The sequence below is a fragment of the Crotalus tigris genome, unplaced genomic scaffold, assembly GCF_016545835.1.
Source record: "Crotalus tigris isolate CLP2741 ecotype Arizona unplaced genomic scaffold, ASM1654583v1 scf7180000017644.4837335, whole genome shotgun sequence".
Taxonomy (NCBI): domain Eukaryota; kingdom Metazoa; phylum Chordata; class Lepidosauria; order Squamata; family Viperidae; genus Crotalus; species Crotalus tigris.
Genome location: NW_024096536.1, coordinates 113213 through 129136, shown reverse-complemented (window position 1 = coordinate 129136; position 15924 = coordinate 113213). Strand labels below are relative to the sequence as shown.

The following is a 15924-nucleotide window of genomic DNA, read 5'->3' as shown; positions in this document are numbered from 1 at the left end:
AGGAAGTAAAGTTCAAAAGTGTATTTATTTAAAGATGCTGTGGAAGCCTCAAACTGATCTTTGGACACTGAGAATCTGAATGAAGCAAAAGCAAGCTCAGATTAAATCCTATCAAGACAGAATTGCTAGAGGTCAGGAGACATCTGTGCACTTTGATAACACTGGCCCAGCAGTTACTCTGAATGGACTTGGGCTCCCCTTGAAGGAGGAGGTACTTTGTGACTTAAGGAACTTCCTGGGCTTGCAACAGCAGTAGAATACATGGTTAGGTGGACCTACCTTTGCCAAGCCCAACCAGGATGCTTGGCTTCAGAAACTCATGCTTTGATCATCACTTGATGAGACAGTACAACATGTTCTATGGGGGTCTGCCCTTGGAGATGATGTGGAAGCTACAGCTGGCAGCAGAATTACTGACAGGACAGTCCCACCTATCAAATTACACCTATACTAAAGCCATTGCCCTGCTTTCTTTGTAAGCTGCTAGGCTCAATTTGAAGTGCTGGTAAAGTCCTAAATGGTCCTTGGGATTGGGATTCACCAGGCAATACTTTGCCTGAATTGAATCTGCCCATTTAGGCTACAGAAGTTATTAAAAGTCTTCTTTGTAATGTTCACAGGGTATAGGAGAGATTGAAGGCTTTTCTGTAATAACTTCTGCCTTATGGAATACTGTCACCTTAGAAATAGGGTCAGCCCCAAATTTGCTGCAATTTCACAACCATATTAAGTCTGTTTTATTCCAATGTGCTTTTAGTCTCAGCAGTGCCTATTTTGGATTTGATTTTTTATTTCCTTTTTGTGGTTAAGATTTGGTTTAGAGATTAATTTGGATGTTGTTGTTGTTATCATTTTGTTATTTGAAGTTTTTGTATTTTGCCCAGAATCCTGGAGTTTGGGGTATCATAAGTGCTGTAAATAGATATTTTGCTCTCTGGATGAGGAGGGAAAAAGAAAACATGAACACTCAGTTATTAGGATCAGTTGTGTAGCTGAAGTTCTTTGGAGTCTTGCCTTGATTAAGAATAGAATAGAAATAATTTAAAAGAGAGCATCAGCCTAAAATTTTGAATGTGAGCCCATGGAATAGCCTGCTTCTTATTTCCTCCCTTCCTGTAACTTGATGGAATGACTTTATGTAGATCATAAAATTATTTTAAAAAACTACTGGTCATATTGTAGTATGTTTGATAACCACTTTTCGAAAGAACCATCAGTTGAAGCATAGAGGTATGCTTTAAAAGCTGCTGTATGAAAAAAATAAGATATTGATTAAAGCTTAGAAAAATTAAACCACTGAAAGTGAAAACTGTTCTTCATTTTGATTGAGGCTATATACAGAGTAGGTTCCCTTCCCATAGCCTTTTCGTTCTGCATTTCCATCCTGAAAAAGATGTTTGGATAGGGTTAAGATGGGGTTACTCTATAACAAAAAACATAATAGGGGTATGGAGGGAAAACGAGAATATGATCTCATGTCTTAGCACAGGCATGAAAAATCTTTGCAATTTTGGAAAACTGGAGAATGATTGCTATACAAATATTTTTGATAACTGCTGCTAGTTTATTCCTGTTTCTACTTTACTAGGATAAATCTTAAGTCACGTTATAATTATGATTAATATGTATATTTTTACTTGGCTAGACAGGCATAATTGTGCTTCAGCTTGGAATGGCATGTCAGAATTCCAGCATTTTAAAGGATATGAAAATTTATGACTCTTCCTCTTCATTTCGTTATTTTGTGCAGTCTTCTGTGTTGCATTTGTTCTTCCAGAATGTATTCTACAAATGGAAATCTTTACTTCGGGCCCAAACTATCTTACTAACTCCTCTGCTGTAGAGCTACAATGTCTAGAAAAAAAAGGTTTCTGAAACACGTTGCACGATGCTGATATTAGGAAAGAGATTGTGGTTTAATTGCTTACAGCTTATGTGTCTGCTTCCTGTTTTCATTTTTTTATACATATACTGTGTGTATGTATATATATATATATATATATATATATATATATATATATATATATATATATGTCCTCCCACGTAAAATTGGAAGTGTCTTGGCGACGTTTCGACGAAGTAGGTTGGTTAATTTGGTTTGGTAGTCAGATGTGTTCATAACCACCGTGGCGTTGCCCTTGTCTGCTGGTAGGATTATTATGCTGGTGTCTTCTTTAAGGTTACGTAGTGCTGTCTGTTCCTCTTTGGGTAAGTTGCTTTTGGGTGGCTTGCTGGTGCAGAGGATGGTGGTGATTTCGAGTCTGATTCTGTTGGCGTCGTCGGGGTTGATTTTATTCAGGCTGGTTTCAACTCCACATATAATGGTATTTTAGTCAGGCTGGTTTCAACTCCACATATAATGGTTTCAGTGGGGATGTGTTTCGGGAGCGGACTGCAAATTGAATCTTTGGAAAGGATAAAATTGAATTAGAAAATCAAGGAGTATACGAAATCCCATGCACCAATTGTCCCACCACATACATCGGACAAACCAACAGAAGAATAAGTGCACGCATTGAAGAACATAAGAACTCAGTCAAAAAAGAGGAACCAACATCTTCCCTTGTCCAACACCTTAAAGCCACAGGACATGAAATTGACTTTAAAAATACCAGAACCATTGCCCAAAGTGAACATTTTAATAACAGAATAATCAGAGAAGCCATCGAGATAGAAAAATGCCCACACAGCAAGAACAAGTGGCGAGATGTAGTACCTATTATCTATCACGCCTACCAGCCACATGTAAAACCGCACCATCATTGACATAACGACTCCCTAACACAAAAAATGATACCAGGAACCCACACTCACAAAAACCACACAGGATGTCACCACCACACATCCACGCAAAAAGCAAACCCAAAGCCACACCGATGATGAGGCACGACCACAAACAGAAGCCAGACCACAGCTGCATCATTAGCCACTTTAAACCCCTCCAATCCATACATGAAGCAAACTGACCCCCTCCATGAAGAGGAGACACGACCACGAACGCGAAGCCAAGAAAATAGCAAGGCAGCCCAAAATCTTAAACCCCTCTGCAACTCAGACTAACCTGAGCACAACCAAACAGAAAACTCCCCCAGCCAATCAGAGCACAGCCAACCCCCCAGCCAATCAGAGCACAGCCAACCCCCCAGCCAATCAGAGCACAGCCAAGCCCCTAACCAATCAGAACACACCTCCACCCAATCAGAACACAGCCAAGCTCCCACCCTATCAGTTCATACCTCCACTGGCAGTTAAAAGGAAGAAACAGCCAAGACCACACACTGCTGCTCGAGGCACGAAGCTGAAAGCACCAGCCTGAAGATGACGAATGGGACTTCGTCGAAACGTCGCCAAGACACTTCCAATTTTACGCGGGAGAAAACCCGAACAACCAAAGACCTACATACAAATACCCGCGAAAACCTCAGAAAACTATATATATATATATATATATATATATATATATATATATATATATATATATATATATATATATATATATATATATATGCTACATCTCTTACACAACAAAAAAAGTCACATTCACACACACACCACCTTTGGAAAAAAGATATTTGTAAAAATAGGATTACATACTACACTAAAACAGTCTCTGAATTTAGTTGCAGCTAAATTTGGCTCCCTGTCAACTCTTCATTAAAACAGAAATATAATAGCAGCTTTTGTGTAGTAATTTCTGTGTGCTTTAACTTTTTTTTTCATGGTTTATTTCTGAAAGGATTGAACTGTAAAGGTTTTTATATTGTGAAATGTAATCACCTAAAGCTGAAGACCGTGATACCCGAAAGGAGCATGTGAGGAGGTGACTCACATGGAATTGTGTGGTTTTCAGAAATAAAAGCTAATTGGTTGTTGGCTTGTTCACTGCATGTACTGTGTTCTGTTGGAAGTGGAATTAGCAGTAGTCTGAGTATGTGAAGTGAACAAATGAAAGCAAACACGTACCCCCCCCCCCCAGCTTTTTACAACATTCTGATTCATAACTTTTGCAAAGCTGACATGGTTTTGCTGTGGCGGCATGTACTTGAGTTGAAAAAATAATGCCATTTCTTAAAAATATGCTTACAACTTTATCTGTAATATTACAGGACTATGTATTCACATCAGGAGACAGATTGTGATAGTGATAATCAAATGCTTACTAGAAAAATGTAAATTAGTTTTTATTTTCATACATTTCATTCTAAACTCTCTTAGTATTGAGTACTGTTGGGCTAGAGCAGTGGTTCTCAACCTTTTTAATGCCGCGACCCCCAACCGGTCGTAAGTCGAGGACTACTCAACCGGTCGTAAGTTGAGGACTACTCAACTGGTGCAGCACCGTTTGCAGAATGGGACTTTTGGCGGACTCAGCAGGGCAGAGACAACCTGGACAATTCCTATTGGCTTTTGAAAGCCAATAGAATTAGACTCTATTCAAGAGAGTCTATTCTATTGGCTTTCAAAAGCCAATAGAATAAAAGGGAGTAGCACAGCTAAGGAAAAGGGGGAAAAAATGGCGGACTGCGTTGTTTGACGACCCCCGTGAAATGGTCGTTCAACCACAAATGGGGTCCCGACCCACAGGTTGAGAACCACTGGGCTAGAGCTAATAAGACTTAAGGTCAAATCCCTGGTCATGAATATGGGTTATATTTATGAGCCTCATTATGCCCCATCTACTCAGTCTACATTACAAAGCTGGGAGAGTGATAAAATAGAGAAGAAAATCCCTCAAAGCTCCTTGAGGGAAAGATAAAATGACAAATATACCAAAGGCTTGAATTTTATTTTTTTTACTGTTGCTTCATATGCAGGTGCCAATATTGCCACAGGAGAAGAAGTAGCCATTAAATTGGAATGTGTGAAAACCAAGCACCCACAGCTCCACATTGAAAGCAAGTTTTACAAGATGATGCAAGGTGGAGGTAAGTTCATAGGCTTCAGAGCCTGATGTTTATTTTTCAGTATTTCACAAAAGCTTTGGAAAGATGTAAAGAGATTTGTGAATGAATGAATGAATGATGTGTGTGCATATCTCCTCCTTGCCAATGTCCTCTTCTCATCTTTTTTAGTGGGCATTCCTTCCATTAAGTGGTGCGGGGCAGAGGGTGACTATAATGTGATGGTGATGGAACTTCTGGGACCCAGCCTAGAAGACCTTTTTAACTTCTGCTCCCGCAAGTTCAGTCTCAAGACTGTTCTGCTTCTGGCAGATCAGATGGTAAGTTCTTATTTGGTTATTGTGCTCTTCCTGATTCCCTTTCACAACAATTGCTTGGGGCACTCAGATGAAGCTAGAGCACTCAGCTTCAGATGAAGCTGGGGCACCCGGATGAAGCTGAAAAACATTGGCACGTCTCTATTATCTCTCTAGCTGTTGTAGAAGGCAAAAGGTAGGAGCAGTGCTGTGCTGTAGACTAGCTAGCAGCTGGGACATCTTGCCAAAGTTGAGGACGTGTGTTAACTTTAAAGAATTTTCCATATTCTTTTCACTATTCCATTGAAACTTTCTGTCTTTTCGATCCCAGCCTAAGACTAAAATTCCACTTTCACCTGTGTGGGTAGATAGGGCTTCACTTTTGTATTGAACTGCGGCAGGTATTGAGATCCCCTGATTTCTTGTTTGAGGTTACAGTGGGTCTTCCAGTTAATGAGATTACAATGTATGTCTTACTATAAAATTATTGGCACTCTCTTCCTCTCTTTTCTCTCACCTTTCCTCCATTCTTCCCAATCCATTTCCAGATCAGCCGTATTGAGTACATTCATTCCAAGAATTTTATCCACCGAGATGTGAAACCGGACAATTTCCTTATGGGACTTGGCAAAAAAGGCAACCTAGTGTACATCATTGATTTTGGTCTGGCCAAGAAGTATCGAGATGCCCGTACCCACCAGCACATTCCCTATCGGGAAAACAAAAACCTAACTGGCACAGCCCGTTATGCCTCTATCAACACTCACCTTGGGATTGGTAAGTATTTTATGTTCCCACATTGTTGAAAATCCAATACGGTGGTGGGAGATCAATTAAATCAAAATTTGTATCATTATATTGGTTATAATTTTGGTGGGTGGGATATACTATTTACCAATTTAATGGAAGCATTGTTCCTTTAATCTTGAGGTATTTTGTTCGTATTGCATGATATTTTGCCCTACAACAGTGCAAAATGATCGCATTATCTTTCAGATTAGGAATGCATGAAGAAATTGATTAAATGTTCTGTAGAAATTGTAAAGAAGAGACAACTTGAGAAACTTAAGTCTTAGGTTTCCTTCAGGTTGTATTTCTGAGACAGAATTTATATAGCAAGTTGAGCCTTATAAACATATAAGGCTTATAAACCTTATATGTTTTCCTTATAAACATATGAGGAATGGTTGCTGGAATTGGATATGTCTAGTTTAATGAAGAGAAGGACTAATCTCAGAGGTTGCCACAAAGAACAGGGAGTCAAGCTATTTTCTAAAGCGCCTGAAGGCAGGACAAGAAGCAACGGATGGAAACTAATCAAGGAGAGAAGCAACCTAGAACTAAGGAGAAACTTCCTGACAGTTAGAACAATTAACCAGTGGAACAACCTGCCTTCAGAAGCGGTGAACGCTCCAACACTGGAAGTTTTTAAGAAGAGAGTGAAATGGTATAGGTCAGGGGTGTCAAACTGCCGGCCCGTGGGCTGGATGTGTCACGCTAGAACTGCGCCCATCCCATTGCTGGCAATGGGGAAAAAGTTGTGATACGTCACATGACGTCACGGGTTTGACACACGTGGTATAGGCTTTCCTTCCTGAGCAGGGGGTTGGACTAGAAGACCTCCAAGGTCCCTTCTAATTCTATAATGATGATGATGATGCCAAAATGCAGCTTGTTGGTTTGTAATGTGTTATAGGTAGTCCTAAACGTATGACCACAATTGAGCCCAAAATTTAAGCTAAGCAAGATAGTTAAGTACATTTTGCCCCATTTTATGACCTTTCCTGCTGAAGTGATTAAATGAATCACTGCAGTTGTTAAGTTAGTAACATGATTGTTAAGTGACTCTGGCTTCCCCGTTGAATTTATTGGTTTATTTGTTTATATCCTACCTTTATTTTGCAAATAACTTAAGGTGGCTAATTTATCCAACAGACCTTCCTCCTCCTCTTTCCCCCCTCCCTCACAACAACCCTGTGAGGTGGGTTGGGCTGAGAAGTATGAGTGGCCCAAAGTCATCCAGCTGAATTTCATGACAAAGGCAGGACTTGAACTTATAGTCTCCGGCTTTCTAGCGTAGTTCCTTAACCCCTGACCAAACTTCCTTTGTCAAAAGGTAATCCCAGCACATTGCAACTGTCATAAATACCTGCCAGTTGCCAAGCATCTGAATTTTGGTCACATGACCATAGGGATGCTGCAACCGTCATAAGTGTGAAAAGTCATCATTGGTCACTTTTTTCAGTGCCATTGTGACTTTGAGTAGTCACTAAACAAATGGTTATAAATAGAAGGCTACTTGTATGTGAACCCAGCCACTGTATAATAAAGCTTGGTTTATTTCTAAATTATGCAGGCCAAGTAATTGTGGTCTGTTAAACCATTAAACAAACCATTATTTAGCAAAATACATAAACCTAACCTAAATTTAATTGATTTCGATTTCCCAGACTTAATGTATACTTTTGTGATTCAGTTCTCAATTGCAGTATAGTTTTTGGCTCAGGATCGATGGATTTAGTGAACTACTACAGTTATAAGATGGAGCCAGTTTATATATAAGTACATTAGAAACTGACATCATGTTTCACGGCTGATTATCCCTAGTAACTTGAATAAAAATTTTAAAAAGTGAATTAATTGGAAGCACTGATAAAATTCAACATGTTGGAATTCTGACTCAAATGGATTAAAGCAGACATGTCAAACTCGCGACGTCACGTGACATCGCGCTATGTATTGGAATTTTTTTCTCATTCCCAGCAATAGGGTGGGTGCAGTTTTGCGATGATGCGTCCGGCCCGCGGGCCGGCAGTTTGACACCCCTGGATTAGAGCATTATATCACAAATCATAAATTGTTTGAATATGATGCCCTCCATTAATCACATTTTGCATTAGCACATTTTTTGCTTTTACAGAGATGTAAATGTGTATCACCAGTTTTAAAAAAATCTTTAAATTGGAACATGTATTTTATTATTAAATTTCTAGACTGCCTATGTCACTAAATGCCATGAAATAATTGTTTAAAAGAATTATCTATAGGAAGTCCTTGCTGAATTCCCACTGCAAGTAAAAATAGTTAGAAAACAAATATAAATTCAAAAATATGGATAAGATTTAGTGAGGATGTAACAGATATATAAGTTGTAAGATTGTTAAACAGCTAAAGGTTGTTTAAATAGATTGACTTTCCCATTTTAGAAAGATAGATTTGTTGTGATACAAATTTGCTATTTGAAACATTTCAGAATGCCTTTTTAATGCCTTTTAAAGAAGGCGACAGTTTATTTATAACTGTATTGAATTGGCTACTATTTGGGAATTAAATGTGGCTGTGGCTGGTTGTTCATTGGCTTGTCCTTTATTGTAAACACGTTTTCACCAACACCAGTTATTCAGGGACTCATTAAAGTTTCTGGTTAAAGTTTTAATTGAACATGCTGGCAAATCAAAGGATTTTTTCATTCCCATCCTACCAGTGTAGTCTTAATGTTCAAAAATGAGCCAGCATGTTTTATACTCTTACTGAGTTGTCCTAATGAAAATTAAAAAGCTAAAGAATGTAGAGAAGACTATAAAGTACAACAGTGCCTATTCAAGGAAAAGATTGGGTGTTCGGACTCTTTAATTTTAGGAGAGAAGAGAGACTTATAGAATCATTATTTGGGTTAGTCGATTCTATTCCAGAGCTCTGAAATTCAGGTCCCTTTGTGAACTGGATTGTAAAAAGGGATCTAAACAATGAATCCAACACCGATAATCATATATTATTCGAACATGTGAATATGTATTTAGATATTTTAGGATTCATTGCTTGAATTGATATTTTTAAAGCATTGGGCAAATGTGTGAATGTTTCAATGGCAATTATTTTAAAAAGCTGAAAACCTCTAGGTTCAGATACAATATGCCTGCAACAACTAAATATATTTTCTTTGCTTGCTAGCTTATCATAAAACTTAGCTCTCCATTAGGAGGTGAAGGGGACTGAATTGATTTATGCTATGATGCTGCAAGGCAATTTCTGGATCTAGTGAAAATTGTAGGCAGGTTCCAAATCACTTTTTCTTGATTGTTACCTCTGCCACATCACATCACTACAGAATGTGAAGTGGCGAGACAGTATGCTATTAGAGTTCCTGTCCTGACTGATTAAATGTCAGATTTTAACCAACCTCATGCACCGTGAAATATAGGACTGTAGATTGAGAGCCAGTTTGGTCTAGTGGTCAAGGCACCAGGCTAGAAACTGGGAGATCATGACTTCTAGCCCTGCCTTAGGCATGAAAGCTACTTGGATGACTTTGGGCCAGTCACTTTCTCTGAGCCCAATGCACCTCAAAGAGCTTTTGTTGTGGGGAAGGGGCGTTTCAGAAATGTGAAAAGAACTACATAACTAAAAATAGGAGGGGGAAAGAAGCATTAGGTATGTTTACCCCTTTAAGTTATTTCTAAAAATAATAAACATGGGATAAAAATAAATAAAATTGTTGCTTGCATTGGCCACTGGCATGATCAAAGAAGGAACCATTATGGCTTCAAAAGCATGCAAAACAGATCCCACATTCCACAAACAGACATGATGTGGCTTTGCTTTTTGGGAGTTTGGATACGGAAATAGTTTTTGCAGCTGCAGAGAAACTTAAAGTTGACAGAATGTCTGCACTTGACTGTGTTGAAACTGATAAAAGAGATGTTGCTACTTGGAAAATTGGGGGGGGGAGTGTTGTAAACATTATCCACGTCACACATAGATCAGGGGATGGAGAGACAGTGTTCCACATGCTCTGCATTTTGAACATTGCCTAGAAATACTGGGTCGCACTTCCCTCACAAGTTTCTGTTTTTAGCGGGCTAGAAGTGTGAGAGATAGCTTCACTGTCTCTATCTCAAATAATTATACTTTTAATAATTGATTTAATCCAGGACACACTTTCATTTGCCTGGAAAGTTCTGATCAGCAGGAATGACTAGATCAGGGGTGTCAAACTGCCGGCCCACGGACCGGATGCATCACGTGGAAGCCACACCCACCCCATTGCTGGCAATGGCAAACCGGCCCGATACGTTGCGTGACGTCACATGACGTCATGGGTTTGACATGCCTGGACTAGATGCTAGATTTTTCTCTGCATTTTTAATTATCTAACTGAATGGTATGAAAGGTTCACCCCAGTCCAATATTTGTGATAACATTTAGTCTGATTTTGCTTATTGCCTGATTTCACAAATAAAAGCTGGTTTGGTCTAGTAGTTAAGGCACCAGGCTAGAAACTGGGAGACTGTGAGTTCTAGTGCCATCTTAGGCATGAAAGCCAGCTGGGTGACTTTGGACAAGTCACTCTTGGACCAATTTACTTCACAGGATGGTTGTTGTGAAAAAAAAAATAGGAGGGAATATCGGATATGTATGCTACTCTGAGTTATTTATAAAAATAATAAAGATGGGATACGAATAAATATGATAGCTTAATACCTTTTGAGAGAGAGAGTTATTAGAATTGAGATGGGTGCGTTGATTGAGATCTGCAGTGCACATTGTTCGGCTTGACTTGGTGATTTTCCAACTTTGAAAAAATCCTTTCCCAAGGATCTGCTTCCTCAAAAAGTTTCTTGGGTTAAAAGGTGGCTGTTCTAGGGGATCTTTAGGGATCATTTGCAATCAGTGGCCCATATATAATGTCAAACTTTAGCTAGTATTCTCAATATTTGAACTGTACATTAGGTTATCAGATTTATTAATTCATTTTAATACTGATTTTGTATTTTGTTTTAAATTGTAAATTCTGTAAGCCATCTAGGTTTCAAGGGATAGATGAAGCACATTAATAAATTTACAATGTCAATTTTTACAGCTATTTACTTATCCACAGCTCCAAGTGGCTAAGAAGTGTTTTAAAAAGTATAAGACTTACAGTAAAACTGATTTCAACAGCCGTACTTGGTGGAAACATATCGTTGCATTTAAAGAGCCCCAGATTAGGGACATTTGGGTCTAGGAAAGATGGAAATTGCTTTTGACACCTATTGGGAGTTTTAGTTATAGAAGGTGAAGTTAATGTTCTCATCCTCCTTTCTGGATCCTTAAGGAAACACCAGCCTTGGGTCTTCATGGAAAACTTTTAAGCTAGAAAGATGAACATGAGAAATATCATAATTAATGTGTGGTTCTTTTTTCTGTGATTAAACTGACATAGTGTGCTAAGTTATATTTGGTTTATTTGGTTTTGGATTAGCATGTTTATAAACCTAGTCACTGTGACTTGTTGGTGCTATAATTAAAACAAACTGTGACTTAGCAAGATTTGTGAGCCTAATCCTATTTTTTGACAAAGATGGCCACCAATAGAAGTGCAAAATGTCTCAAGCTTGAAAAATTCAATCTTTTCAAAAGTATCCCAAATTTAAAACAACTTCATTTCAATCCTTCATTTCAATTTTACTATTGGAACATCCTAAAGGAAAATTGTCTTGAGACTTTTGGGGAAGACAGGTCCTCACAGACTAATGGGAAATCTTGCAAGAAGTGAAGGCATTAACTATAATGCTTAACAAAAAAAAAAAAATTTGAAGACTGAAATTCTAGAGTTCTTCAAAAATGCCACATTCTGCTCTTCTTAAATGTGGGGTAAATTTTAAGTAAATATGCATGGTTTTTCACTCCTTTGGATTGCCCTTTTGCTTTTGTCCAGTTGCTTTAAAATAAGATTTAGGAGAGGAGAAGGATAGACTGCAATTTTATGTATTTATCTCTGCTTTTCTGAACTGTGCATTAAAAAAACCCTTTATTTCAATTCCTAGAACAAGTTTAAGGTCTGGAAGAGAGTTGGGGAGTGATTATAATCAAATGTGCTGGAATAGAAGAGGAGAATTAGAGCACAAAGTTGGGAGGGGAATTTCAGCCAGAGACTTTAGAATTGGGAGGAGCAGTGTGAAAAGGCATCTCTTGAATCATACATTCCAGTCAATTTTCAGATGCTCACAAGATGACTTCCTACATATCCTGCCCCTTCCTACATATCAGCTCAAGATATTTGAAATGCACACTCCGAGGTGCTCAGAAGAAGGGCCTATAACAGGCTTGTCTGTCTTTTAGAGGATAAAAATATGCTAGTGATTTCTCCACTCCTGCTTTTCAGTACATTTGTTCAGTGTTGAGTTGTATAGTAGAGGGCTAGATCTTTCGAGTCCTGCTGATCATTTTTTTCCAGGACCCATAAAGGACTTCATGCTGAAATAAATCACTATCCATGTGAATGTTTCATACACATTGAATGTGAGAGCTAGAGAAAGAAATGTAAAATGCAGTAAGGCTCAGTTTTAGCAGTTGTGGATTCAATCTCTTAGTTGTAGCCATGCAAATGTTTGCATGGTCCCCTTTATGTTTGTACATTGTATTGTTATTAACAATAGCTTACATACATGACAAAGAGATCCACAGTGATAAGACCAGAGCTGAGCTGTTCCTTCTGCCAGTCTGCAGTGAAGACACACACACACACACACACACACACATCATGTCCAAGAGCCAGTTGGGTCAATACAAGATGTCCAGGGGCACGGTCAAAACAACAGACAAGGAGAACTTGAGGATTAGAATCCATTACATGGCAAGAAAATATTGAGCTTGTAGGAAGCGCAATATGTGGTTTATTTACCTGAACTAGTAAAAAGTGGGCATAATAGCCACAGAAATAAAACTAAGTGTCACAGCAGAGTCGTACCTTCAAATGCAAATTACTTTTTTTTGTAGCCTGATTTAAGCTAGGGAAAACAGAGGCAAAAGGTGGGTGCAAAAACTGTAGATAAGATACTTCGCTCACTGCTGTTCTTTGGAAATAAATCATCATCCAATCTTTTGATGGCAACTTATGCTGGAAGACAGCTATCTGTTTGTGTCAGATTTCATTGTCTCATACATTCAGACCAAGGCAAGAAAAAAATATCAAAGAGCTGGGTGCTTTCACAGCATAAGAAGATGGCAGGTATGAAGGAGAAAACTAAAAGGATAAGGATGGCAGTCCTGTGTTTTATTCCTATTAATGCGGTAAAATGGCTTCCAGCATTGAGGGAAGCAATGAAAAATGAGTTCTTGGTTGGCTTTGTATCCATTTTGTTATGAAGCTGTGACAAAGCTGTGTGAATATTCATAAATCCTTCAGGAAATCTTGTGGTTTTTATTTTTATTTTTTGCCTTTTAAACAAGGAGTCTGCAATTTTGCTCTGTGCTCTATGAAATTGTTTTCACAGAGCAGAATCAACAGATTGTTAAATACATTGATTAAACTGAAATAACCTTGTGACTGAATTGTGCTGCAATTGATGCATTAGTTTCTTTTAATATACCACAGGGACCTTGCTTTTTGTAACAGTGCAGTGCCAAATAGATAATGGCAGAGAATTTAAAATGCAGATCTGCCTGAAATATATGTTAGAGGTGGGGAGAGACTTCAAAGTCCAAAGGGACAGGCAAATAAAGAAAGGTTAATCTTTTGCCCCATTAGTGTGCGCTTAACTAATTTGGATTTTCCATATGGATGTGAAAACTGTGATGCTTTAACTCTTTGTTTTTCCTGAATTTTGATTTATACAAAGATATGTACATTAAAAGAAAAATGTACATTAAAATGCATATACATGGAACATTTTAAACAAATCTACTTTATCTTTGGGGAAAAGGCAGGCTTTTTCTATAGGGGTCCCTGCTCTATGGAACATCCTCCCTTTGGAGATCCCTGTTAGCCTTTGCAAGGGCCTAAAAACCTGACTTCGTTCCTCAGCCTGGGGCACTGGATGTGCCAAGAACCCCATTTCCTGGCAATATTGCTTCTGTATTTCTTGATCAAATATCCTTCTCTTATATATGTTGAATTTTGAATGTTTTTAATGTTACTTACTGGTTTTCCAGTTTTTATTGTTTTTAGATGTTTAAGCACAATATATTTTCTGAATTGTAAGCCTTCCAGAATCATTGACTGAGATGGGTGATCACAGAAATTGAATGAACAAAAGAATGAACGGATGGAGGGATGGATGAATAAATAAAACTGCATTCAGAAATGTATATATCAGCAGGCAAAGGTGGGGGTGGAAAAAACATGCAGATGTGCCCCTTCTCTTAAAATGGATTGCCAATATCCTACCTTAATATAGATATGATAGAGTTGGTTCTAAAAAAAAAAACACTGTTTGTCTTAGCATATCTGATAGATGTGACATTTTTATTCTGTTTGTTAAGTAGGATTCAGGAAGGTATTCAATTAAATATGGAATAAAATATAAAACATGGCTCTCCCTCTGGAATTTTGCATGAGACAATGTTTGGGCCCTCTTTTCTGTTTCTAAAATAGATAGCTTGAGAGATCTATTTGATATTAAGGTTAAATAGGAGTTCAGAGTTAAACACACAAAGATGCTCACATCCCACTTGTCTGCAACTCCTTAATACAGCTGTGTGTTTTCTTGGGATAGTCTTAGGAAAAGGCATGTTTAATTTTAGGAATTGCAAAGTGGTCCTTGTGTGAGCCTCTTTGTGCTTAGAAGCATTTTTAAGCAATGCCTATCCCTCCTAGATAGCCCGTGCCATTGCTTTGTAGCATCTTGTGTCATCGTAGAGTCAAATTAGAATAGTGGCTTTGGGCAATACATGTACAAGTAGTCCTTAACTTAGAACCATTCTTTTAGTGATCATTCGAAATTACAACGGCACTGAAAAAAGTGACATGACTGTTTTTCAGACTTACAACCGTTGCAGCATACCCATGGTAATGTGATCAGAATTTGGGCGCTAGGCAGCTGGCATGTATTTATGACAGTTGCACTGTCCTGGGGTCATGTGATCATCATTTGTAATCATCCGGTTTCCAACAAGCAAAGTCAATTGGGAAAGTTGGATTCACTTAACAACTGGCAAAAAGATTGTAAAATGGGACAAAAGTCACCTAACAACTGCCTTGCTTAGCAGTGGAAAGTTTGGGGTTAATTATAAGTCAAGGACTAACATTTATATCGGGAACTTCTTCTGGGAGTTTAGAATGATGTGCTGGTTCTTTCTCCCTATTCCAATTTGCCCTTGCAGCAACTTTTAAAAGATAAACGAGCCTGAGGATAACTGACCCAACATTACCCAGAGGGTATATCCTGGACTAGAATATCCTAGTACCTCATTCAGCACTGATGCAAAGATACTATTACAGTGTCCTCGATTGACTAATTTAAAAACTTATTAGGGTTGTGGACTTTAAAACATAGGATAGGAACAAAACTGGATAAAATATATTTTGAATCCTGCTCTGAAGTCTCATTAAGTAGATTTTTTTTTAGCATACAGTGTGGGTTAAAAAAAATCATACATTTGTACAAATCTCCATTTTTTGCAGATTGGGGGAATATGATCATTAATGAAAACAATCTCATAGTTTTAAAGAACATTTAATAGTTTGATTAAAGATATTTCCCTGGATATTGGAGAGAATCTGAATTTAAAATGGAAAGTAAAAATATAGGACCAAATTTAAATATTTGTATTGTGCAGTCTGGCTCTGAAATCATTAGGGTACAACAATAGGGTGTATAATAAGAAATTAAAAGAGCCTATGCTCTTTGAAATGATATATACAAAGTTCTATTTTTTAATGTTAGAGAATTCTGGATTTTTAACATTTGTTTATATCATTAATTTAGTTTCTGTTGTAGAGAAGCAAACACTTGACATTATCAAAC

General features: G+C 38.0%; 1 protein-coding gene across 3 annotated transcripts in view; it reads left to right on the top strand.

Moving 5' to 3' along the window:
• Positions 1-15924, top strand: part of LOC120304634 (casein kinase I) — a 64825-nt gene that overhangs the window by 37795 nt on the left and 11106 nt on the right. For all 3 annotated transcript variants that reach the window (XM_039335458.1, XM_039335457.1, XM_039335459.1), the window contains 3 exons: positions 4815-4925; positions 5073-5221; positions 5746-5974. In XM_039335458.1, the coding sequence (XP_039191392.1) occupies positions 4815-4925; positions 5073-5221; positions 5746-5974 (489 nt within the window). The remainder of the gene's footprint in view (positions 1-4814; positions 4926-5072; positions 5222-5745; positions 5975-15924) is intronic.